General features: G+C 43.0%; 1 protein-coding gene across 13 annotated transcripts in view; it reads right to left on the reverse strand.

Moving 5' to 3' along the window:
• The window catches only part of phldb1b (pleckstrin homology-like domain, family B, member 1b), a 71,740-nt gene that overhangs the window by 24,030 nt on the left and 21,765 nt on the right, over nucleotides 1-25,945 (reverse strand). For 10 of the 13 annotated variants that reach the window (XM_027280832.1, XM_027280840.1, XM_027280838.1 and 7 more), the window contains 3 exons: nucleotides 25,524-25,649; nucleotides 16,563-18,064; nucleotides 261-578 (listed from right to left, as the gene is read on the reverse strand). In XM_027280832.1, the coding sequence (XP_027136633.1) occupies nucleotides 261-578; nucleotides 16,563-18,064; nucleotides 25,524-25,649 (1,946 nt within the window). The remainder of the gene's footprint in view (nucleotides 1-260; nucleotides 579-16,562; nucleotides 18,065-25,523; nucleotides 25,650-25,945) is intronic. The other 3 variants (XM_027280841.1, XM_027280837.1, XM_027280830.1) reach the window with 1 other exon arrangement.

Consider the following 25,945-nt stretch of genomic DNA (forward strand, 5'->3'; position numbering starts at 1 on the left):
TAAGAGCTGATTTTTCGCACGTTGTGAAGTGCAAAGCGTCACAACCGGGCAACATGGATCAGACAAGTTTAGCTGGTCATGGATCATGTAGTTTTCGCTAACACGGGTGATGACTAGTAAACAAAACCTGTCTTCAGAATCCCCTCAAACCCACTTTAAGAACTATTGAAGCAAAGCCGAGCACATCATTTGCGCATGCTGGTCCCACAGCGGCATGCAGAAAGCGTCTTTGTCGGGAAAAGAAGCATTCCCCTTCTGACCTGTCTGTCTCCATTGTGCAGCGCTGATGCTGTGCTGGGACCAGGAGATGTCCTCACCTCCTGATGAGTGCTCTCCGTGCTACTACACTCCTCCTTCAGGTTCTCCTCGTCACTCTCTCTCTGCCTCTGCAGCAGGCGGAGTGTAGCTGAGGATGGTATCCCCCCAAGGATGTTCTCCATGGACGGTCGACGTCCCAGGCCGTCTGTCGGTCCACCAGGGAAACCTGTCCTCCCTGAGCTCAGAGGGTCCAGGCCGGTGCTCTCTCCTTTGTTGTATTCAGCACAGAGGTTCAGGATGGTCTCTAGTCGCTGTCTCTCCTGTGGACACAAAGACGGGTATCAGATTAGGGTTTGTGAGATAGTTAAAAAGTTTCACTGTCTAGTTGTATCTAATTTTTAATAAAAGGTCTTTATATTTCAACACATCGATGTATTAATGCAAGCCTACATCAGATTTCATCCATCAGAGGTAGGGAACATGTAGCGTGCTATCTCATTTCCTGTCTGTGTGTTGGTCGGAGGCAGACAATCTGAAGATAACCGGCTCAGAAAGAAAGAGCAGAGAGCAGACCTGATGCCGGCTGACTGAAATATGAAATATATAAAAGCATTTTCCTCACAGTGTCACTCAAATATTCCATTTGACTGGGCTGAATTCCACTAAATCAGCCAGACTGATTAGAGATAAGATAGATATTTTTGCTCTGAAGCTCATGGCAGGTGAGATTTGTTTGAAACAGACACTAAAGCTGTGGTTAAAATGCACCCACCTGATTTATTCGATTACAAATGCATTATGGAATATAAAGGTAAATTCAACTGCTTGATAACCACATTAACATTAATTTGCCCCCCAGCACATAAGGTTTGTCACGACTTGCCTCACCTCTGACACAAACACAACAGCCCACACTGCCCTCTCTCCTTCGGGAGCTGCCTGCATGGGAGTTAGACTCTGTGACTGGTTGTCCAGCTGTCACTATGAGGGGTCAGCCCACCTATGGGGGTTCTCCTGGCAGACCAGACCAACAGGGTGACCTCTGAACTGTAAACGTCAGCTGCCGACTGTTTGCTGCTGCACCCCTCTGCTGGAGACACAGCGTCTCGGAGGTCTGCAGAGCCGCACAGCAGCGTGAGTCTTAAAGGCGTAGAAGCTGATGTCATAGGACGACTGAAATATTTAAAAAGTATTAAAATAACCTTCGTAGCAACAGTTTCAGTGACATCACAGGGTCATTCCCTCACACTCTGAGGAAGATAGTGAGATGTGGTTGACTGCTCTGGAGAAAAACTAGGACTAAAATGGACGCTGAGTTTAGATTTTACTTGTTTAAGTCCACTAATTGCAATGTTGCAATGGTTCTTCTTAAAAAAAAAAAAAAAAAGGTACTAGAAATAACTACTGTTTGAAGATACCATAAAGTATAAAATATATTTAGTATATTTTCTGTAATAGGTTTGATGCTATGAACATTTTGCTAGTCATCGGTAACATAAAATCTCATGGAGCCAAATGTTCCATCAGTGAAATCACACATTGTCAGATCTCACAGCAATATTTATCTAAAGCTTGTGTTTTATTGCTTGTGAGTATTTAAGAGAATAAGTGTGTTGTTTCTCATTCAAACAGTCAAATTGTCTTAATTTGATGTTTTAAAAAGGTCCCATATGGTAGAAATTCTTGTTTTATATTATAAATATTGTGAAATTCTTATCAATACTCGCATATTCAGAGAAGTACATGTCTGCCTTTACATGTGCCATAAAGATGGTTGTGATGTCACATCTATGCAGCCACGCCCCCTGATCGGGAGGAAGGAGGGTTTGTCTGAGCTACAATCTGTTCTTGTTCTGTGCGTATCTGGTCTCAGAGTTCCAAAGAGAAGCGTTAGAGAAGAAATGTAAAAATATAAAACAACTATATTCAAATGTTTTTTGAAATATCAGAAAATATATATATGACCAATAATGAAGAATGTGGTACTTAGTGAATCACAACTTTAAGTACTCATGTTAAGAACATGAATCCAGTTTCAGATGGTTTCCCATCATACCAAGATTAACTTAATATTTACAAGTTAAAGTCAGGTATAAGCCATCATAAACACTTACATTATTTTAACTAACAAAAATATAGATTTTGCTTGTTAACAGTTACTCATGTTACTTTATGGTCCTATGATCCAGTTCAGATCCTGTTTCTTGTTGTGTAGGAACACTTGGCAGTGAAATTGCTCTCACCCACAAATAAGTGCCCTGGGTGTATCTTCTCCCTCACACTGCAGTGAGCATCTGCATGATTAGGAGCTACAGCCCCAGCATTAGCTTTAACCTGTAATCTGGGACCGGTTAGCTTTTAACTGAGTGGGTGGGTTTAAAACACCCCTTTGGGCTGCTGAACACTGCTGTATATTCACATGAAAAAGAGTCCTGGCGGATCTACAGCTACTACTCCCGAGTCCTCCCACTGAACATCTGCTTGAACGTGCACACAGATTAGACCCCTCAGCTGGCGAACCTGCTGTGATGGATGAGGAGCAGGATCACAAAACCATTAAATGAGTTTAGCCCGCAAACGTAAATCAACTTGACGCAGCATCAAATCTGACGCCTGACATGCAAACTGCGCACAAATTGTTGCCTGTTGACAGATTTGTGTGAATCCCACATTCTGTTTTTCCGTGTGGGACTTTAAAAACGCCAGAGGAGTTGTTTTTTTATGTTTTGAGATTGTGGCTGCCACAGGCACTAAAGATCATTCGGTTTATAAGTCTGTAGGTCTCTGTAGATATCATTAGCAGGTCCTTCAGGGTTTCTGAGAGCTTGGCTGTGAAGGAACAAGGTGCTACACATCAGTGTGTTAATCCAAAGCTTTTTACTAGACGCCAAGCTCCCATGTCCCAGTTGGAAATACTGAGGTCTTGGCTTGAAGAGCGTTATTCCACAATAGTTCAATGAGGCTATGCAAATATAGGCCTTTCTGGTTTGCCCTGGTGAAAGATATATATATCTTTTCTTTACATAATAAGCCCATATGAAGAGGTTTACCGACCATTAACCTGAAATCTGACCGTGTCAAAAACAAATGACTTCTACCTCATAATAAAGAATGAAAATGTGGGTTTACTCACTCTCATGGTGGACACTGTGAGAAGCAACAGCTCAAACTTTGAAATGAGGCACATGCACACTGAAGCCAAGATAGCTTGGCTTAAAAGACAGATGAACAAATACTGGCTCTTAACAGCCAATAACAAACCCCGCCCCTTCCCCTGACACCACCATAACACCAACCCCCCCCCCCCCCCCCCTTGGAAGTCTTGGAAGCTTCTCACGTCCAAGACAAAGACTTTATAATGATTCATATCTGAGCTGTTTCCATGGTTACGATATGGCAGGTGGCTTCACCTACAGTAAACCGACAGATTTCACATGTACAACGCAGGAGCCAAAAGAATCTAGCATGCATCAAGTTAGTTATTTGTCATCTTCATAGCTGTATCTGTAGGTGACGAGGCTAAATTAAACTGCATTAAGCTCATTTTTTAATTGTTAATATGTGGAAAGACAGGAAGTTTCCGTTAAGAGACACAAAGGCAACACTGATTGATGGTTGGTTTAATGATAAAACAGAGATTGATTTTATGTCTGTCTTGATCTTTTTTATTATCATTGAAATAACTATTCCAGGGTGCAAACCTGATGAAAAATCAATGTTATATTTTAATGTTGATCAACATTGATTCAATGTTGGTCTGCTATCTGGGATATCATGTCATCACATTATATCCATCACTACAGTATAACATCAACAGAGACAATATCTATTTCATGTATGTCCATATGAAGACAGGTCGACCAGAAAATTTGTGAACAAGCTAAACTGATCCAAACACACGTTCTATCAAAGGATGAAGATGGCTAGTACAGAAATGATGGTGACCAGTCTTTAGTTCCTGTCCTGCACACCTTTATCAGATCAGGTGCAAGAAAAGAGCTGGGACAAGTTTCTATGCTCGCTCGTGTTGTTGAACTCTGGATCCACGTGGGCTTAATGGCTCCTTTTTTGGAAGCAGGTCAGCTGAAGTTTGTGTTGTTTTGTTGTTTCAGGAGTGTCCTATTCCACCTTCTGTAAAAGCTGATCTGTATCTGTTAGCAGTTGAAACAGCCTCTGTGTGAGCCCCGCTGTGTCACCAGGGCATGTGGAGAAAAGCTGGGTCACAAGTCTGAAACCACCAACAACGTGATACACATAAAGCTAAGCTTAGCCACGTTTGATAAACACGATACTGAAGCTGTACTGAAGCTGTACTTTTCTCTACACAGTAGGACTAAGAAATTTGTTAATATTACCTATATATTACCTATAGTGCCTGTTAATAGTACAAACGTCTACTTTACAGCAATAAAAGCTCACAGTAGGCAGGTTACATTAGAGTTTGTACATCTGACAGAAGGGCTGAGTGCAGAGTCAAAGTCTTCCAGACTTGATGTCTGTGAGAGGGAAGGGGGTGATACTTCCAGACAACTGAGAGTCTGTAGAGGAATGTCTGGTTCCCAGAGTTCTCCAAGCTCCAGCCTGCATCCACCCCCAGACAGCAGTTCACACATTCCTCTGTGTCTCACCTAGTGGGTGGCTCGCATGACAACTGACATTTTGAGGCTGAAGCTGCTGCTGCTGATGATGATCATGTCTTTTAACATGTGGTTACTCCATGCCAAACTTAAACTGTTCATAATTGTCGACAGTGAACAAACAGAGACTAATTTGCCGATGATCTGAAGTAGCGCGGGATCATGGGAGTTGTTATCTTCATTGACCCGCCGTCGTTGATGAAGCTGAGGTCAGCGAGGTTTAAAATAAAAATGTAAATGAAACTGTGGATTAATCTGCTTAAACGTTGTTGGAAACATTTGGGGTAGTGCAGGCACACAACCCAACAAAACGTACAAACGTATATAAAATACAGCCTTATTTGTAAGGTTGTTTAAAAAAAGTGCCCACTTAGCTGCAATTACAGCACAATGGGAGATAAGATCATTTTAAGGTAACAAATACATCATAATTTGTACCTGAATATAATTAAGACATATTATATTCTATTTCAGGCATAGTCTGTAAATACAGGCCCTAAAATCTGACACACTGGACCTTTAAGGATAAATTCTCAACATGTAACAGGGACTTTTTTTCTTTTCTCGTGGCTGTAAACACACCACTGAACTGACTTCTACCTCAAACAGTAACGACAAACACGTCTCCTGCTGAGAAACAATGGCTTTACTAGTTGTTTAAACGTTGCGTAAAACTCACTGTAATGTTCCTCTGACAGTCAAATGCAGCATCAGAGTAGAACGAGTAGCGAAAGGTAATTAGGTTACATCACATGGATATTTGCTAATGTCAGCTATCATAAGCTACTGGTCATACCAGACCGACTAAGGCTGTAGTACGTGAACCCATGAGTGTAGAGAAAGGGTGCGTTTGAATTGTTTGGAACTCAACGTTTCATTTGTAGAAAGAAGAATGTGTTATTTTATCTTTGAAAAGTGACATAGTGCAGCTTTAAACTCATTCTTTTTCTTAGTATTTTAATGGATGTTTATTCTCTGTGCTATAAATACTTTTCTAATCAGACATCCTACATCTCACTCTGTCAGTTTTTTTCCTCTTTTAGTCACTTCACTTTTACTTTCATCCTCCCAGCAGTGAGCATCTAGTCCTTGTGTCTACTCTCCCCTCTCCCCTGAGAGTCAGCGCCTCCCGTTTTCTCTTATACCCTTTAATATTTCTCCCTCCTCCTCCTCCTCCTTCTCCCGAGCACCCCAGGGCCATCCCCCCTCGTCTCTGCACTTTGATCAGAGCAGTTACTTTGCCGTGTTCCACCTACGTCACAGGCGTAAACACAAATCTCTCACGCGCATAATATTTCAGGACTGAACCGGGAAAAGTTCAACAAAGCCTTATTCTCTACATATATCTGCGAGCGTAAGAGTTCGTTAAAAAAACAAACCCCATTCATGATCAGACTCTGATCCTCAGAGGGTTCATCGTGTACAGGTCCCAGAGGAGGAACAAACAGATGATCCTCACAAGAGATGTTTCTATTTTACTTTATGCTGCTGCTATTTTTCTCCGCCCCAAGGAGGCTCAGCGGCTCAGCAGCCAACCTCTCTGAATAATAAGCTGGTGGTCCTCCATGTGGATGTCACTGGCGCTGATCTCAAGATGAAATTATGGAGCTTGTTGCTCCCGGTGGGGGCGGCTGGCATTTAAACCGTCAAGGCTTTCTCTTAAACTGGGATCCAACCCCCCCACCCAGAGGAGGCCCGGACTCCAGTTATCACGTCAAACACTCCCAGCATAGAGATGAGAACATCAAAGAGCAGACACAGTGATTAAAGCCGTATTTTCTTCTTCACTGCTGCTGATAATAAGCTCGATTATTGTTACAGGATAGAGACAAAAGCGAGTCTGCAACATGTGCAGCATGTTGCATCACATGTGTTAAGTCAAACACTTTGCTGCGCAGGAGAAATCGGGAGATTAAATATCAATAAGTCGACAGCAGCCGGCTGCTACAGTAGTGAAGTACTATATATCCATGTGAGAGTGTAGCCAGAGGAGATGTAGAGAGTGTACGAGCCAAAGCAAACAGAGGCCCAGCTGTCAGACACGAGGATGCAGCAGGTTACTATGCAGAGAGTTTCATGCTGCTTATCACGTGTGTTTATTATAGAAAACTATTCATGATTATTTTATTATATACGGAACTTTCATACTCTCACTTTTTCGGTTTTATTTTGAAATTCTAAAAGCCCATTTGTTTGCGGCCTTTCTTTTCGACCACACACACACACACACACACACACACACACACACACACACACCGTCTCTGGTATCCATCATCATTATAACCGCTGATGCCGCTCTTCTGCTCCGTGTCAGCCGGCTACATCGGCATAGACAACACCACAGCAGGACTCTGTGACCTCTTGATATTTCTCTGCACAATGATGTGAGCTCTGTGATGAATCACTCTGTTGTAGAAATGTCAGATACTTCACCGGTTCACTTTCATGGATGGACTCTTGAGTTTTGAAACTGACAACGATTTTAGAGGGAAAATTCACCGATTACCGATTAGGTGGAGATTTTCTATGTAGATTGAGCTATGATATGATTATGCTCTCAATGGGCATAAACATGTAACAGATAAAATAAGATAGATTTTCACTTGTCACAGCAGCTTGTGTACACAAGGCCGATCAGAAATGACTCGTTAATAAGAAACATAAAAAAAAAAGTCATGCTGGCAGCAGCAGTCTGTTGCTAAAGGAGTTTAAGTGAAGTGTTTCCACAGTCTCATGCAGGGGGTGAGAGGAGTTGTTCATGATGGATGTCAGCTTTGTTAAATAATTAAACTTTATTACTTGACCTGCCCGGGGTGTATCCAACCTCTGAGCCACATGCCAGCTGGGATTGGCTCCAGCCCCCCACGACTCTGATGAGGAACACTTCTCTTACTCTAGGGGCATTTTTCTGCATTATGCAATGGAAAAATCACTTTGCGTATCGGATATCATATACACTGATGCAGATATCTCTGCAATATGCCAATATCTGTTGAGAATATCAGCTGACCGAAGATTCTGACTATTCACACGAAGGTTCAATTCAAATGATCAAACTTTCAGCTTTAAATTCACAACTGTCAAACTTCACTTAGAAACTGATACATACTGCACATACTCGTCTAATAGATCTGGTTCTGATACTGGTCTCAGAGTCCCACAGCAGTTCTTTGTCCTCTGTGTTATTTCTACTTCAGTGGAAACTTTCCTCACATTAACTATACTTAGCTTTTAAAAGGTTATTCAGTGTTTTATGGTTTATTATTAGATATTCCAGGACACCACACGTCAGGTTTCTACCTGCCTGTAAACATGCAACATGTTTCTCAGTCCTGCCTCATTAAACCTCCCTCCCGTGTGATAACAAGCTCCTCTTGTTAATGACTGAACTGGCAGACGACGTCACATGAAGGCAGCAGGCCTTTTAAGAACAGTGCACATATTCTGAAGATCCAAAACCAGCACAGGAAGGAACACAGCAGTCTATTTAAACCCGCTCTGAGGGTTTTGTTAATATTAGCATCAGCGTCGGTTACCTTCATGAGAGCCGCCACGCTGTTGAGAAACACCGGCTTCTGTTTAGCCAGAGCCAGCAGATACACCACGGCCTGTTCCCTGCTCAGACCTGGTCTCAGCGCCGGTACAGTCCTGCTGCCACTCAGCACATGATACCGGTCCATGACAAACACACACACACACTGTAACAGGACTGAAGATGTTGCTGCTCCCTGCGCCTCCACACAGCTCCTCCTGTCCTGTAAAGTGATTTCACAACTGTAGCTGTGTAGCTACTTTAGGACGGATGGAGAGCGGGCCATGCCCCCCGCCCCTCCTCCTCCTCCTCCTCCACCCACCTCAGGTCTTGTGAGAGGAGGTGAGGACTCCGTGTGAACAGGGGGCGGAGTTACATAGCATAATGTGTATAGGGACTTCCTCGAGAGGGCGGAGGGTTTGCTGGCTGCTTCTAAGAAAAGCTGAGGGGGCTAACTTTACTCGCCATGCAGAACTTTACACTGTCTGGCACACACTGGCTCCGACTGGCTGATACTTTTAATCCTGACTTTGGCTTCAGTTGCTAAATACAGAGAAGTGAAGGTGAAGGCTCCGGATCGCGCTTTGAAGTTGAAGTTTGCAGCATATTCACATGAAGTGTAATTATTTCTCTCTTTGACGACCCTTTGAAGAGCTTTGTGATCATCGCACATAAACACTGACACATCTGTTGAATGATGACTTGGGGAAGAGGAGGGAGGTGCAAAAAGTTGTCTGGTTCCTCCGATAATATTTCAGTTTGGAGTTTACAGCAATAATAAAGAGACAGGCTATCTCACAAGGCTTCCTGTCTACAGAACATTTAGATAATGATGTTTCTGTACATGCTACTATTGTTGTGAACACTGATTCAAACTCAGTGATTCATGACTATTTTTTCTAAAGACATCGAAGGTCATCTGCAAACTTTATCATCGTTTGATGTCAGGCTAAAACTACTCAAAAGGAAGTGATGCAAATTATGCACGTATGTTCTAAAGAGCCATTTCATTTTGTTTATTTATTCATTTAAGATACTTGGGGCGCTTTCTAAGCTTTATTCAATAGAGACAGTTGAAGAGTGAATGGAAGGTGGGGAGAGAGAGAGGGGAATGACATGCAAATGGCCACAGAACGGAAGCCTTTGTACATGGGGCCCACACGCCACCAGGTGAGCTAACCAGCGCCTCGATTAGAGCCACTATAGAACAGACTGAATGAAGTATTGTACACAGTGTTAGGATGTTCAATCCCCAACTGATTTTATGCCTGTGTAATAACTAATGTGGTGCTGAAGGAAGAGAATTACTCACAGCTGACAGGAAGGTATTATAAGCCGCTCAGACAGACAGCGGTTAGAAAAAGTACAGGAAATATTCATGATGGAAAAATAACTGTGTTTATGGATCAGGTTTAGAAATGAAGACATCAGCACCGTATAATGTTTTGTATCAATAATGTAAATGATTGTTTGAAAGTATTGGTGTAAACAATGTTAGCATCTCTGTGCAGTGTTATGTACCAACGATGTTTGTTCATGCTTGTAATGTTCTGTAAAAATGAACGGAGCTGCTGCAGTGAGACGAGCTGCTGCTTTTCTTTGTCTCAGGACTATAAAATTACACAATCATCAGATTTTTTACAGACTAAATGATAAACTGAGAGGATGAATAATGTAAAGAAGCATTAGGATCTATAATATATATGTTCTGGCATTACATTACTTGTTTTAATGTGCTCATATTTGGGGCCTTTTGGACCTTTTGAATTCATGACGTCGCTCCTTTCATGTGTTTACCCTGAAATTAAGAAATAACACATAACAAATGTCATTACTGAGAAATGTTTTTCATTCCTGCAGCTTTTGAAGTTTTTGATTTGTATGTAATGTGATTGTCGTTTTTTTTTAAATATTTGTTGAGATGATCTATATCGTCTGTATTTCTGTCTGTACATGGAGCACTTCAGTTGTTCCAAGCAATGTCAACACGATTAACAAACTGCTGATTAAGCTAATAGGTGACGATTAATTATAAATATGAAGGTGACGGCAGACTCTTTCTAATGTCTTTGTTTCTCTTTAATGAAGTCTCTTATCTGATTGGATGTGTGGCTCTCAGTGGTGGGGAGGTGTGACTTTCTACTGTAGCAGTGAACAGTTAGATGACCCCCTCTAGTGGAGAGGTCACAGAAGAGCAGACTGCACTGCTTCTTCATATCCTGTATTAAAAATATGATCTAGATAAAGCTTCAGATAACTGCCTCCTCTGCTCTTTATTTTCTGATGATTCACAGAGGCGATCTGGCTCTAGAGAATCCAAACCATGAAGCACATTTGTTTGTTCTGCCTCAAGACTGGATGACTGCAACTGTCCTTTGGACGAGCAGACAAACAGATCCAGTCTGCTGTCTCATCTGTCCGAGCCTGTTCAGTTTCAGCCAACAACAGTAGAACTCGCAGCAACACAAACATGGAAACCCTGCAGTCCAAACATGTTGTTTCCAGAAAACTATGTGCCATTCTGCAGAAACTCGCCTTCACGCCCGCTCCTGGTCAGTGGGTTTGTACTGCGCGCCGTCTCAGTGTAGGTGCAGGATATATTTGGCAGCCTAGGTGGGCAGGTTCGGTGTCCCGCAGTAGTTGGACATATTTGGCCGTGCGCTGTAAGATGGTGGTATAGACATGTGGTGTTCTGTTCAGACTCGTGCAAGGGTATATTTGGTCTGCTGATCCTCGTGGACGGTAACAAAGATTCCAGCCATGCAGGAGAGACTTTTCTCTGCACGGCCCCAACATTTGTGGCCTCCTGCTGGGCTGGAAAATCACAGAAAGACGAGGGAGGAGAGAGGGCAGACTGGTTCAGGCTGTCGGTGGCAGTCTGCCCTATGATGATGATGATCTCTGCCTCGGGCAGAATATTCAAAGCTAAAGCTCCATCTCTGATATTTCAAGGGCAAGGCCCAAGGAGTGTCTGAGTAAATATCCTCATGTAGGCCTTCATCAAAGACGCATCGAGCAATCTGTGACCTTCACTGACCTCCAGCAGCAACTAGGAGGGATTGCAGCAACAGATCTCTTCTCCACAGGACTCTCCACCGCCCTCCCAGCCATCAGCACATAATCAGGTCAGGTTGGCTGATGGCTGGAATCAACCAGGAGCTCTTCACAAAGCAGTAATGTCTCACACGGACAATAAACTACAAACAGCTGACCGTGGCGTATTCTTAACCGACGTCACAGAAAAGATGAGGTCATCTTTGGTGGACAGAAGGACGACGTGTGTGTGTGTGTGTGTGTGTGTGCGCGCCACAGACGAAGCATGCTGCGACTCACTTCATAAGCCAAGTGTGTTTGCCAAGACAGCGAGTCAGTCAGACGGCCATGTGGAGGGAGCAGCGCCAGGCCGGACAGCTTGGATCAGACGGACCTCCCTGCAGACCGGTCATTAGAGAGGGTTTACCTCCGGCCGGAAGGACTGCAGAGCGGAGCTGAATTAAACGCTGCCGCTTGACTCTGCTGTCAGTTCACCAGCATGGACGCTGTGATCCTTTTTTTGAAATGATTCTGCTATCAGCTGAAACAAGAATGTCTTCTCTTTTATTCATTTATAACAAACCACTAACTATAGCTGCACAAACACGCTCTAATATTTGGAAAATCTTCTACACCGTGTCACTCACAGGAGGAGGATCAGTGGGTGGGCACTCTGGCGTGTTGGTTGCCATGGAAACCAAGTGCTCACTGACTCGCTTGACTTCTGCTGAACAGAATAAAAAAAGTTTACGGACTGACTCTAACAGTAAAGAAAGTTTTCATCTGTGGCTATGATCACATCATGCGCTCGTTATGGAAGTTTATTAATTACATCGTTGGTTGGTTGCCATGACTGCTAATCAATGCAGGCCAAAATAAGCATGGGAAAATATTCTACATATTCATGTACAAAATCTGACAGAGACCACAGTGATGTTTATCAGTGTTAATTTCGTCAGACGAGACGAAATATGTTCGTCAATGAGCCTTTTTCCCTTGACTAAGACGAGACGATGACGAGACGATGACAAGACGATACAATGTTCTAAAAACACTGACGAAAAATGTGCCAAGGTGTGTTTTTGTTGACGAATAAAAACGAAACGAAAATGTCATGCAAGAAATAAAAAGTAAACAAAAACGTCCTCCTTGTTTTCGTCTACTATATAATAAAAAAAGCAACATCCAGTCCTGCTTTCGTGTTTGTGCCAGCAGTTCTTTTACTGTAGCAACGTCACGGCCACACGTTTGAGATCGTCTTGCTGCTCTCGCACCTGTGGCTTGAAAACAAACAGCATGCAGGAGAAACACGGCGTACGGACAGCGCATTCACCAGACTGGACGTGTGGTCCCATTTCCATTATTTAGAAGCAGAGAAAAAGTCACAATGCCTCGTTTTGACAGATGGGAATATGTGCGGGAAAAAGGCAAATCAAAATGATTTGAAAAATTAAATCAAGTGCATATTAAGTGTGTATTGAAACAACAGACAAGACACTTAGCAAAGATGCATTGAAGATGAATTCATTCAATTCAGTTCAATCAAGACATTTAATCAATGTGTTAGCTGTGGAACACAAGTGAACTGGAATTAATAAACAAAAAAAAATATTCCTGAAATAAATAGAAAAAGACTAAAATGTTTGGACAAAAATTGAACTAAAATTTTGAGATTTTTAGTCGACTAAAATATGACTAACAAAAATGATTTATGAAAGACTAAAAGTGACTAAGACTAAGAATGAACTTTGACACAAGACTAAGACTAAGACTAAATTGAAAAATGGGTGACAAAATTAACACTGATGTTCATTAGACCTTCCTGTTGGTCCTCAAACAGGTTTTCTCAGGTAAAGTCTACTAACACTAACAACCCTATTTACTGTAATATTAGCCTGACATAGATATCTGTACACTGTTTGCACACACACACACACACACACACACACACACACTTCTTATCAGTGCATCATTATGAACTGTTAAGTACACACATCATCATCATCATTAACCACACCTTCAGACATAATGAGACACGTAAACAGATGATCACGCCGGCAACATCACACCTTTGTTTCCTCCACATCATTGTCGTCGAGTGCAGCGCGGAAAAAAAATCGAATGGATCTGTATTAAGATTGTTTATGTTTTGAACAATTACTATCGACTGATGTGTTGTAATATGTTATTGAATTTTTTCTGAATATCGATTATCAGCATCACTCAGCCTTTAAGTCTGTGTAACGGTAATTCTTTCAAAACACATTAACTATGTTGGAAAATAGTTACTGAAAACATGTGAAAAGACTTTGAACGATATATTACTAAAATGTGGAGTTAGAGGTTTCACCAGTTTTCAGTCCAGGATTTTGTGGGCGGTCCTTAAAGGGTGGCTCGGTGACACGCTGAGGCCACCCTGAGCATACCCCTAGCAGATTAGTAGGGGCCTCTCTATTACCAATTATGCAAATTTGGTTGTGTGGTTAATAACACTTTCTTCTTTGGTCTGACAATATACATATTTAATCTTACTTTACTTGGATTTTAAAGATCCAGTATAGGTCGGACTATAGTTGAGATGAAAAAACTTTGAACCGAGTAAACCATCAAGTTTTATATGTGAGATTTGATGTGTTTTTGTCACATAACTAATGTACATGAACAGGGTTTGACTTCAGGTTTCCACAAGGTTCTATATATAAAGACTGAGGCTGACAATATCAATTTCTTTACTAATATTTCATTTCTTGAAACTGTATTAAAAAAAATCCCAAAGTATTTCTCAAAGTTTACCACTAATTATGTTGAAAAACCCTGAATACCACACAATGAACACTTTAGTTTAAGCACTACATAACCAGCGGGATATTAATCAATTATACAATGTAATTAAACAGCATGTCAACAACACCATCAGGCTATAAACTCATTCAAAGTTCAATATCAGCCTCATATAAATCAGTGGATGAGTGTGTGCCTCTGAGCTGTGTACTGTGTTGATTTCACAATAAGACTGAAACAAACTTCGCAGAGAATCTTAGTTTTTTGGTAAGCAGTTGTGCGAATGAGTAGCAGGCTGCGTGTGAAATGATTTTAATGCAAACGCCGTGGGGCAAAGAAAAAAATCTGTCATGACAGTGAGTCAACTGTGACTAATTACAGGCCCTGGAGCTCCACGCCCTGCCTCCTGAAAGAGCTGCGAGTTTCTGCCATCGCAAAAATACAATAACATAACAAGACTGAGGAATCCTGCCTCACTCTCTGCCTTATTTACCTGACATAAATATGTTCTTAACCTCGTGCACCAGCAGCTATGGGCACATATCTAAGGTCAATATTTGTCTGCAAGTTGGACTCGTCCAAAGGTCTCTGTGGCTAGTAACCTTTCAGAAACAACAACAAAAAGGTTCAGGGTTTGACTGATCGGGTTACGTGACGACTAACATGCAGGAGAGGTGCAAACAGCCTGTGTTATATGTCATGGCAAGAAATAACAACAGGTTTTTGTTGTGGGGGGGCCATTATATAGACAAAAAATCTGAATGCGTCCTAATGACATTCCTGTAGGTTAGATGCAGTTGTTGGGGAACTCTGGGATGAGTTGCTGCCTTTAAACAAACGCTTAACTACCAAAAACACCATCCAACTCTTGTATGACTGTGCAAAGAAAAAATATTAGATAGAGAGGTGAAGTCCTGATACAACATGTTAGCCACTGTAGTGTTATCTTCTGTGACTGATTTATTTGATGAACATGTTTCAGGTTTACTGTTTTAATCTAAGATAAATGATAGGAGAGCGTTTCTACCATAGACAGTAGAAAGAATGGCCGTAGTATCTGTTACATTACTTATAAGTTTCTGAAGAGCTGTAGGGAGTGAGTTGTACAAAAATGATGAAAAGATGATATTAAGGCTAAGGAAGTTGCGCATAATTGACTTCTTGATTGACAGGTATGTGCTGTTATAGATGGCTTATTAGAGCACCCAGGTGTCATTCGACCCGCCTAAGGTCCGCCAATGATGTACGTCTTTTCCGTTATTTAGATTAGGCGGGAGGCAGAAGAAGCAGTACATCTAACATTGTGGCAGCCAGCGGCACATATTTTCTGCTGCGCTTCAGAAACCTGAAACCCTCTGACTGAACTGAACCAGAAATTCTGATGTTATAAAGTATTTGTGTTGTCTTTGCTGCTGACTTGTGTTTCCTCTTTGCTTAACTTGAATCCAGCCATAACTCTGGAAAAGTCTAAATGTTAGTTCTTTATCTGTTATGCAGTGATCCCACAGATGTCTGCTATCTACCGAGAATGATATGTGTTTGTTTTCCCAGGGTGAAATCCAATATTTCAGTAACATTTCCAGGCAACATTTTTATGTTTCTGGTAAAAAATGTTTTAGATTTTTTTCACCCTAAAGTTTGAGTGGGGACACTATGAGGCCGGATTACAGTCATGTACGTGGTACCCTAAACCCATGTCTTATCTCTGCGATGCCTGGGCTGACCATTACGTTCAGGGTTCTCTCTCTCCGTCTCTGGCCTTGTGGCATTTAGCACAGCCTGTTTCACTGTTTCAAAGTTTATCAAACATTTCTCTGTTTTCATTCATTGAAAACTGTCTAAATCTAATACTTCCAGGCAAACTTAAAGTTTGAGTGGGGACACTATTAGGAAAAATCACAGATTATTGTACACAGTACTGATGTCAGAAATTGTGGTGTCCTAACCCTAACCCCGTGTTATCTCTGCGATGCCTAAATGTCTTTGGGTTTTTGGACAGTTGGTCAGACAAAAACAAGGAATTAAAGAGTGCTGCTTTGGCCTCAAGAAACTTAGAATTTCACATTTTACAGATTAAACAAATAATCAAAAGATACCGAAGAAAGTTCATGAAGAAAGAAATGAATAATTTGGAACTATGGTCAGGGATCAACCATCATCAACCATCACAGTGTTGATGATATTAGTCTTGCAACTTCTGTTTGAAAGCTGCAAAACTAAAAGCTCCAGATAATGGTACAAACCCTGTGACGCATCAAGTCACAATTGGTGTAACACGTGCATGAATGAAGTGTGTTCTTGTTAAATGGAAACTGACTCACCAGTCTCTCCATTTCCTGCTCTCGAAGCCTCTCCTCTCTCTGTCGTCGATGGTACTCCAGCAGCTCGTCCTCGTTGTCACTGATTTCTGTGATGCTGTTCTTCCTCTCCCTCATTCCTGGGTGTGGTCTCCCTGCAGACATCTTCCGATGGGTCCTTGGGCTGGCTACGGGGGATGAGCCAGGTAGAGAGCCCAGACTGTAAGCAGGTGACAGAGAATTCCCAAAGCTCGCCTTCCGTCCTCCTGCACCACCACCGCCCTCCATCATCATAGAGGTAGGTGATGGACTGCGGGCTCGGATCCCTCTGCTGCATGCTGGCTCTTCAGATGTAGATCCGGACTTGCGTCGAAGCCTTGGACTCTCTGGGACAAACTTGATGAGACCTGAGGGGCTATCTGGAGTCCTCAATGTGGGCACTGTCCCTGGAAGTGCCCCCGGGAGTACCGGGACCCCTCTACGAGCCATTGAGGGACTAAGAGGTGGCAGCTCTCTCATACTGCTGACCCCTCCACTACCACCGTTCAGCTCCATGTTCCTCCTGGCCATACGAGGGCTTTCAGGGGGCTGCAGTGAACGTGGATGCTGCTGGAGTGGTGATCCTTGGATTATGTGGACAATAGGGTCCAGGGGAGGCTGGAAGCCTCTGGAGGGTTGGGAAAGCTGCCTGGAGGAGCTGGAGGATAGGGAGCAATCAGATAGACTGGTCTGCTCTTTGAAAGGGCTGGCAGGCCTTTCCTGGAGCACTGTGGTTGTCTTGGTCCTGGGACTGGAGGGTGACGGAGACGGACAGGTAGGGAATTTGGGAGTGAGCCTGGGGCTACTTGGCACAATGTTTCTACTACTGAGAGATTCAGTAGAAGACAGAAGAGGCGTCTGCCGGGGGCTCTCAGACCCATCTTGGCCTAGTCCTCTGCGGTTTGGCTTGGGGCTTGCAGGAGCCTCGATTAAGACCTTCCTCTGCAGCCTGGGGCTTTCCTGAACCTTCTGGCCCACCCCACTGCTGCTAAAATTAGGCAGTATGGTCCGTGGCTGGGGTACAGGTGGAGGCTGGGTGGTGAAGTTGTAGCTAGAGGAGCGTACAGGCACTGGTGGCAGAGACGAACTCTGGTCCTGAGGTCCTCCACTAGGAGACGGGCTGGTAAAGCTCCCGCTGCTGGCCGCTGAGGGAGAGGACAGGGGAGAGAAGGGAGGGGATGTATTCTCATAGCTGGACCCCACGGACATGGCCCCTGGGCTGGTAGGAGGGGACAGCAGATACCGGCCCCCTCCATTGACCATGGGTGATAGAGGGGAGTGGGGAATGGGTTGACCTCCAGGAGGCTTTTTTGCCTCTGAGGAAGAAGGCTGGGGGTCATCCATGACTAGGGAGTCCATGATGTCCTGGAGGTCCTTCTCGATAGAGCTGACGATTGCACTGTGCTCAGACTGGACTCTCTCTCCAGGAGCTGGGGGAGACTGGGCTGGACTGGCCCGGTGATTCCCATTGACCAAGCTCTCCGTGTCTGAGGGAAGAAGACAGAAAACAACTGTCGTCAGTCTTAGAAAACTCAAAACATCTCAGACCCATCTTGGTCTTGCACTCTATGGCTTGGTTTGAGGTTGGAAGACTCTGTATTAAGACCGTCCTCTGCAGCCCTGGGTTTCCTGAACCTAAGGAACTACATCTAAATGGGAATCAAAATTATCCTTGAACTGAACAAACTCATACCAAACCTTAACATAGTGATATGTTCAAATGCCCTTTCCTTCATTCAAAGCAAATGCACCAAATATAACAAAGGTCATTAGGCTGCATATATACTGAGATTAAGGCTGCGCCAAAATGTAGCAGCCTCATTTGTTTCAAGATAGCAACGCATCAGCAGCGAGGTCTAGCAATGCAAGTGCAACAATGTCTGGCAAGACAGGGCATTGGTCATCAAATATGTCCTTGCTTGCATTCCTGGCTTGTACTGTTTACCTGGAAGTTTTAAAGATAAAGGATGAACTGATTGTAGCCATGATAACATTCCAGAGTATTAAAATCCTGTCGTGCAGCATTATAAACACATTGCTGTGGTGTCTGATGAGCCTTTACACAACCTGACCAACACAGCCCTTTTTAACATGGTGCTTTACAATGTCATTGTCTTTGTCCTTCATCAGCAAAATTTGCTGCTTACCCCTGCCCTAAGCTCTTAACGCAAGTACCTTCAATGACTCTGAGATAAAGTATTACTGCATTATCTATTGACTACCTATCATCTATAAAGGTCTAATGCTAATCTGCTGAATGACCTACCTTAGATGACTTTCCTTAAAGGTAGGAAAGAAGGTGGCAAAATGTGCAGAGGAATTCCACACATTTTCACAACCTTTACAATGGCTTGTATTTTCCTTGCAGGGTGCCCACTTTAGCCTTGATTACTTTTTCCATAAATAATTTGGGTGCTTTCATGACTGCAAAATGTTCCATCCAGCCAGTCAAGCTGAACATTGCATGCATTTGCAAGAAAATACAGTTGACTGCAAAAGTCCTTGACCTCTTCATTGAATTTTTTTAACCTCCATTATATGCCCAGTCATAACCTTGCCCTTACTACTTCAGATATGTTCAAAACCCTCAACGTTCAACTCCACGTTTTCCCATCCCAGCTTAGAAACTGTGAAAGACAGGTAAGCACGAGGAGGGATTAGTGAGGAAAGAGGAAAGAAGGAAGGACACAGACGAGGAGATGGACAGACAGACAGGCCTGTGCATTCATTGGATAGGGATCAGGAGAAAATGTGCCTACATAACCCAATTACTGTGTGGCCCGAAAAGCAGCGTAGGACACAGGCCTGGTAATCTAATCTTAACCGCCTCTCTGTAATGTCAGAACAGTAGATTACTACAACAGAAAACACACGGCCACATGGGAGATTCACCAGCATGGCCTTGAGGCAAGGATCAGAGCGCAGATCAGGTTTTATTAACGCTAAATGAAATCTGTTTAAATGGAAACATGAAGACAATTGTGGCGTGGAGTCATCAGAGTGCGCACACACACTGAGAGGTGAGAGAAGACAACAGAAGGAAAGGGATGTAATAACATTAGAAATGTGACTGCAGGGTAGAGCCAATGACAACACAAACACAGAGGAGAATCAAACAGAAAAGTCCATCTTGTCTCCTCACGAAGATGATGTCAGAGGGAGATCTCCCAATAGGAAACCTGCTTTAAAATATACAAGCTTCACAAATAATGCATCAGCTTGTTCAGCAGAGAGGGGAGCAGCTTCCTGTCTTCTCCTCGGCCACACAATGAAGCTCTGCCTTCATGACAGCCTGAGCACAATTAAATCTGCAAACATCTTCATGCAAAATCATACAGCCTTCAAGTCTGCAGGCTGTCACGAGGATGCACTGCATGAATGTCAATGTCACACCGGCTTCTTTCTTATGTGCACAGTCAAAAACGACGCGGGGTGGAAGGGGGGGTGGGGTGACAAAATAAAAGCAGCCGTTTGCTGAGAGAAAGCCCGTGCAATGATGTCATGGGTTACACTAACCGTGCCAAACTTCATTTACTAATCTGACAATTTAACGTGAGCACACCTGCCGGGAAAACACAGTGACTGATATAATATTACATGTTAGGACCTCTACAATTCGGCATCAAGTCCATTGTCAATAAGCTATAGCATAGCTGCTTAAACATACGTTTGGTCCATCTGCCATTCCCTAATTTCCCCCCATAAGAACATATAGTGATTTTGTGACCCAAGCGAACATTTTTGACTTTTTCCCCTGAATAAATGACGTATTCATTGACCACCTGTATGCTGAATAAGCAACACAACCTCACTGAATCGCTTTAAATATTCAAACACGTCCTTCGCTGCGTGCGTCGCTCCAAAAAAGCAAACACACATAAAAACCGAGAGATTTTTAATGGAGTTTGGCGGGTGACCGGCTCCTATCACTTCCCTTAGCCCCAAAGCTCAGGCTTTAAAGCAGCAGGGTTACTCACATGAAGGGATAAAACTGCGACCCGTTTCTGTTTCAGTGCGCTTCACCTGCTATATGACACACACTGAGGCCCACATCCTCCGGACACCGGTTACAGACCAGGTGTGACGGAGCCCTGCCGTGCCAGGCTCCGCACACACCGAGGGAGATATGGAGATTCACCGCCGAGGTGATATTTCAGCCGGGGGTTGGGGTGCTAGGCACCGCTGCTGCTGCCGCTGCCTACGGTACCTCTGGTGTCAAGTTACTGACAACGTAACGCCGATTTCCGGTCCTGACATTCAAAATAAAACCATAACGTTGAAAAAAACTTTAAAATGTGCTGTCAATACCTGGTATTTTGTAACATTAAGTTCAACGTGACAGACTTATGTCAGGTACGTCAGTCATAATTGAGTATGTCGTACGCCAACGCTGTCCCTGGTGTTCTCAAACGAGAAGTGCATTTTATTTTGAAGGTAAAACAGTCTCAGTTCCAATGTCATGGCTACCTTGACATAGTTCTTCCTGTCCCTGGTGATGTGAACCAGTGCTAGATTTACAGACTGTTTTAAAGAGTCACAACAGAGGGCTTTATGGCCTGTCACTGTTACTGTCTCTATTATGCAGAGCTCACATGTCTGTGTTAGATGAGATGAAGAAAGAATCAAGTGAACATCCTGCACATCGTGGCACTGTACTGATATTTTACTGGCAGGACAAACACTGTTTTCATCCAGCGGCAATTACAGGCCACAATGCAGCTTTTTATAGGAACAGATTAGCTTAAATGGAACAACTTCCAAGGACAGAAAATGTTTCTTTGAGGCAGTGTTCAGTCAGCAGCAAAACTCTTTTTGATGGGAGTTAATTCCTTTAAATAAACTGTGATTTTCAAGACGTCGGCATGCATTAAGCAATGCCAGCTGAAGACACAAACATGTTTTACTTGACCATAAACATCTTTGAACTTGCCTGTACATGATGCAACCCCATCATATAAAACCGGTGTTGGAGTTATTCAGATCGTTAGTAGTAACGCTGTAATCCAAAAACACTCCATAATAAGTCAAAGTTCTGCAAGAAAGATGTTTCTCAAGCAAAAAGTGTAGTTAGCTAAATGTACTTAAAGTTTCAAAAGTAAAGTATTCATGAAGCAAAAAAATGGCCTGCGGGAGTGTTATTTAAGCAACATCCCACGTGAGGAAGTGCTGTTGTACTGAATATCAGCACGGCTCAGTCGCAGGCATGAGGCCTCAGGTCACAATGCATGCCTCTTCAGGTGAAATCAGGGAGTCATGTTGTTGTTTTGTCTCTCAATGTGGTTCTGATCTTTTTCCTAACGCCTTTGAAAATATTACTTGCCGATATGATTTCTGGGTCCTGCATTAAATTCCATGATGGAGTCTCGTTGAGATAACAGTTTAAGCCAGCCCTCAGCCATGATGCTATAGAGCTGATGCTATGATTGCCTTACAGTGTTAGCTCCATTCTTGGTTTTGTTCTCTTTTGTCCAGGTTGGCTGATGTCATATGTGCACAGCTGGAGGTTTGAGCTCAAGCAGTCAGGCTTCTTTCTTTTCCTTCGTCCTCTTCTGACGACCATTCATAGTTTAAGTGAAATATAATTTGGTGCGTCCAAATTTTTATGGAACGATCAGATTACTTGGTCAGAACTGACTGTTGTATAAAATATATTATACATAATGTATTATTGGATTATTATGTGTGTGTAAGAAGCATCTGACTATTTTATTTGGATTTGATGTATAGGTACATCAACTTTATCTTTGCTCACAGTAGCTCATTTAGAGTTTAGTCTGCTTAAATTTGATATTATAATGTAATATATACTGAGGATATAAAACAGTCCACAGTGCTGTAAAAAGATACGACTCTTAGCATTTTAGTTAGTCTATCCAAACAGAGACCTTGGAAGAAGTCAAGTAGAAGCTACACTTCGTTAATATGTTTTCTGTTCTGTGCTCTGTCTGAACGTTTCCACACAAAAGAGACCTCACTGATCCAACATGGAGAAATTATTTAAGGAAAAACAGGATTTTCCTCATGTTGGTTTGAACTGGTTTGGAAATGGAAGTTAAAGGGCAGGAAAGAGGTGCTAAATGACAGAAAGAGTCTTTATTTGCTGTCCACAATTGTCCGGTCCTATTTTATTGATGGACACTTGTTTTCATTGGATAAAACATGAACAGATTCAGCATGTGGTGGTGCCATACTGCAGCCACATTAACAATCAGCCACGTCATTCAGCCCTGTCTCTAGCGTTGCTTTTTGCAGGCTGTCAAGCAGCCAGTGACAGATACAGCAGCCAAATCACAGGAAGATAAAGACCCTGTACTGAAAAGCAAAGCTGACACACAGAAGGACGGTGGCTGGGCACAGGAGGGGACTGGAGGGGGAAACCCAGAGTGAGAGGCTGCAGTGATGGCAGACAGTCCAATGGAAGTGGAGCTTTATAAATAGTCTGTGAAAAAGATACTGTAACTGCAGCCATCGGACACTTTGAGTACCCAGCTCAGAGGCAAAAAACTGAGCCCGGCAGAGAGACACAGGAAATGTCCAATCGGTGAAGAGGTGGTAGCTGAGGACAGCTGGCAAAGCTCGCCAAAACTAACAACAGGCAGGTGACTGGCATCACAAAGATGCAGCAGCACTGCTACAGAAACACAGGAGGAGCTCTTTATACTAAAAAGTGCACAAGAGACACATCATGGGACTTTGTGAGGGCAGACGTGTAACTTTTGATCACACAAACAAACAACAAATATTTTATACTTTACAGCTCATCACATGATCATTGACCAGTTCAGCCTGAAAGAAGAAAAGATAAAGTTGCTAAAGTCAGTGAAGGCAGCTCATTGGCCTAAAAGGGAAAAACACACCGTTAGAGGGTGGGAAGCCAGTGAGGGATCAGGTCTTTGTTAAGGCATCAGTGACTGCACTGTTCATTCCATCGAAACATCCTCCACCAAAAAATATAAGGAGGTACAGTTTCTTACACCCTCATAATTACACCATGAATCATAAACACATTGAGGTGGTTGTGAAGGCAATACTGTGGAGGTACAGTTGTATTGGGAGAAGGAGTACTGAGTCATACTTGTCCACTGTATTGCTCGAATACAAATGAGCAAAGAAAGCTTCAACGATCCACATCAGTAAATCAGCTTTGTTTCATTTAGGTGTGCGTGTGTGTGTAGCCAACCATCTCTAGTGTGAGAATGTGAACACCACGCTAAAGAAACTGTTTCCCTTTTCCCAGTGAGAACCTTGAATATATTATTGATTTTTCTCCCTGAATAAAAAAATTAACTCAGCGGTGTGCAGTGACTCTCTGTGCACCTTTTCAGAAACACAGATGAATATGAACAGTGTCAGCTGTGTATCAGGAGGCAGAGCAGGTCATCCACTCATCAGATATCTGCATGTTGAAGTGTCCTCGGGCCAGATACTGAACCCCAAACCGCTCCCGAAGGCTGCGCCATCGGTGCTTGAATGATTAGCTCCCTTCTGATGAGCTGGCACCTTGCATGGCAGCCAATGCTGTCAGTGTGTGGATGGGTAAATGAGATACGTAGTGAAAAAGCACCTTTAGTGTTTAGGGTACAGTCCATTTACCATAAAACAGGGCAATTTTTAATGGAGTTGGATGGTGAGTGACGGTTCCCAGTTCTCTTCACACATCCATGGTACTACCACAGTGACAAGCTCTAACCTAAAAGATGCAGGTGTAGTCTTTCTTGACACTTGTAACCCCAGGCCCTGGGATTTTAAGGAGACTTTAAGTTTTTACTGCCTTACAGCAAAAACTCACTTTACCTTAGTGTGTCAGCACGGTTCAGGCCAGGCACACATCTTTTATAAATAGATATCACTGTTTTAAAAATGTGTAAAAAGGTTTGCCTCCATAATAACTCTGAACTTCTACACATCTACACACAGATAACAAGTGTAATTTGTGTTTCAAAGGAGATCTGACAGATATGCTCAGATTATCATGGGAGTGGTATAAGCAGGTTTCATGTGAATGCAGCTCAGGAATGCATAATTGAGGAAAATGGTACGTTCTAAACAACGGAAGGCTTTCATTACTGGATCAGGAAGTCCGCAGCAGCCAGCATGCCCGTGCGCTATACTTATCCCCACAGTGGCAGGCAGCGTCAACACTAACAGGGGGGAAATAACAAGATGCTATGACAGATCTCCGCTCGGAGAGCCAGCCAAGAAAAGGTACACTTGCAGTTGTGCTGGTGCCAGTAGGAGCACTCCGAACACACACACGCACACACGCACACACGCACACACACACACACACACACACACACACACACACACACAGCTGAAAAGTTTGCCTGGAGACGCAGAGGAATGAGATGCTCATAAAACATGCATGGTGTAAACTCCAGCACCAGGTCCCAGCTGGGTACCAGTCAGGCTGCAGGGTTCAACGGGTACTGCATTTTATAGCTGAAGCTCACAGAGCTGCAAGCTCCAACACTAACATTACTCAAAAGTATTGTCTTTAAAGCAAGAACAAATTCATGGAAGCACAAAGAATCAATTTCTGTTATTAAAGCCATAAATTGGCCTAGTATTGTATATCACCATGTTAATATACTGTTCCAGTCCCTTCCTCCACCCTTGCTGGGCTATAAAAAAAAGGAAAAATGCCATGCTTTACTGCTGTGCAAACATCCACCTGTAAAATGCACCGCCCTGCTGCGCCACCCCACCATCCGTCTGCAACAACCCGACTCATTCATCCACACAGGCCAGGCTAAAACTGAAACGTTAGTAGAGAAACAGTCTATTCAGGCTTTATTATTCATGTAACAAAAGGTCAGTGTGTTTTTATTCACACTGCGCCCATGTTTGTGGAAGAAGTAAACCCTGACGCGTTTCAGGTAGCACAGCTCAGTTAAAAAACAAGCTGAAAATACAGTAAAATACTGCATGCGACTACATAAGTACCTGCACATCGCCTGTAGTCCCCGGTGGAGACGCTCCCTCCCTGGGGCACCATGCTCTTCATCCTGAAGGCTTCTTCAGGGTGGTTGAAGCGGAAGAAGGTCGACTGGCCAAAACACAGCATACAGCCTGGAATGGATGACACACATATCAAATTTATTAGTTTTGTTTCAACCAGGGGAACCCACGAGAACCTACAAAAGAACATTTGTGAAATTCACTGAAGTGTTTGGGTCAAACAAATATCAAAGTGTCAATCTTGTCATTGAGCTCTCAGAAAGACGGAAAATATTTGTATATTGTAAACTGCAGCCAATATACACGACAGAGATCTTCAAATGTCACAGCACAAAAATTAAATATTCCGAACTTGCACAAAAACATATTTATTTATTATTATTTATTATTTATTCAAGATATATATA

This window comes from Larimichthys crocea, chromosome VII (genome assembly GCF_000972845.2).
Source record: "Larimichthys crocea isolate SSNF chromosome VII, L_crocea_2.0, whole genome shotgun sequence".
In the NCBI taxonomy this organism is placed as follows: domain Eukaryota; kingdom Metazoa; phylum Chordata; class Actinopteri; family Sciaenidae; genus Larimichthys; species Larimichthys crocea.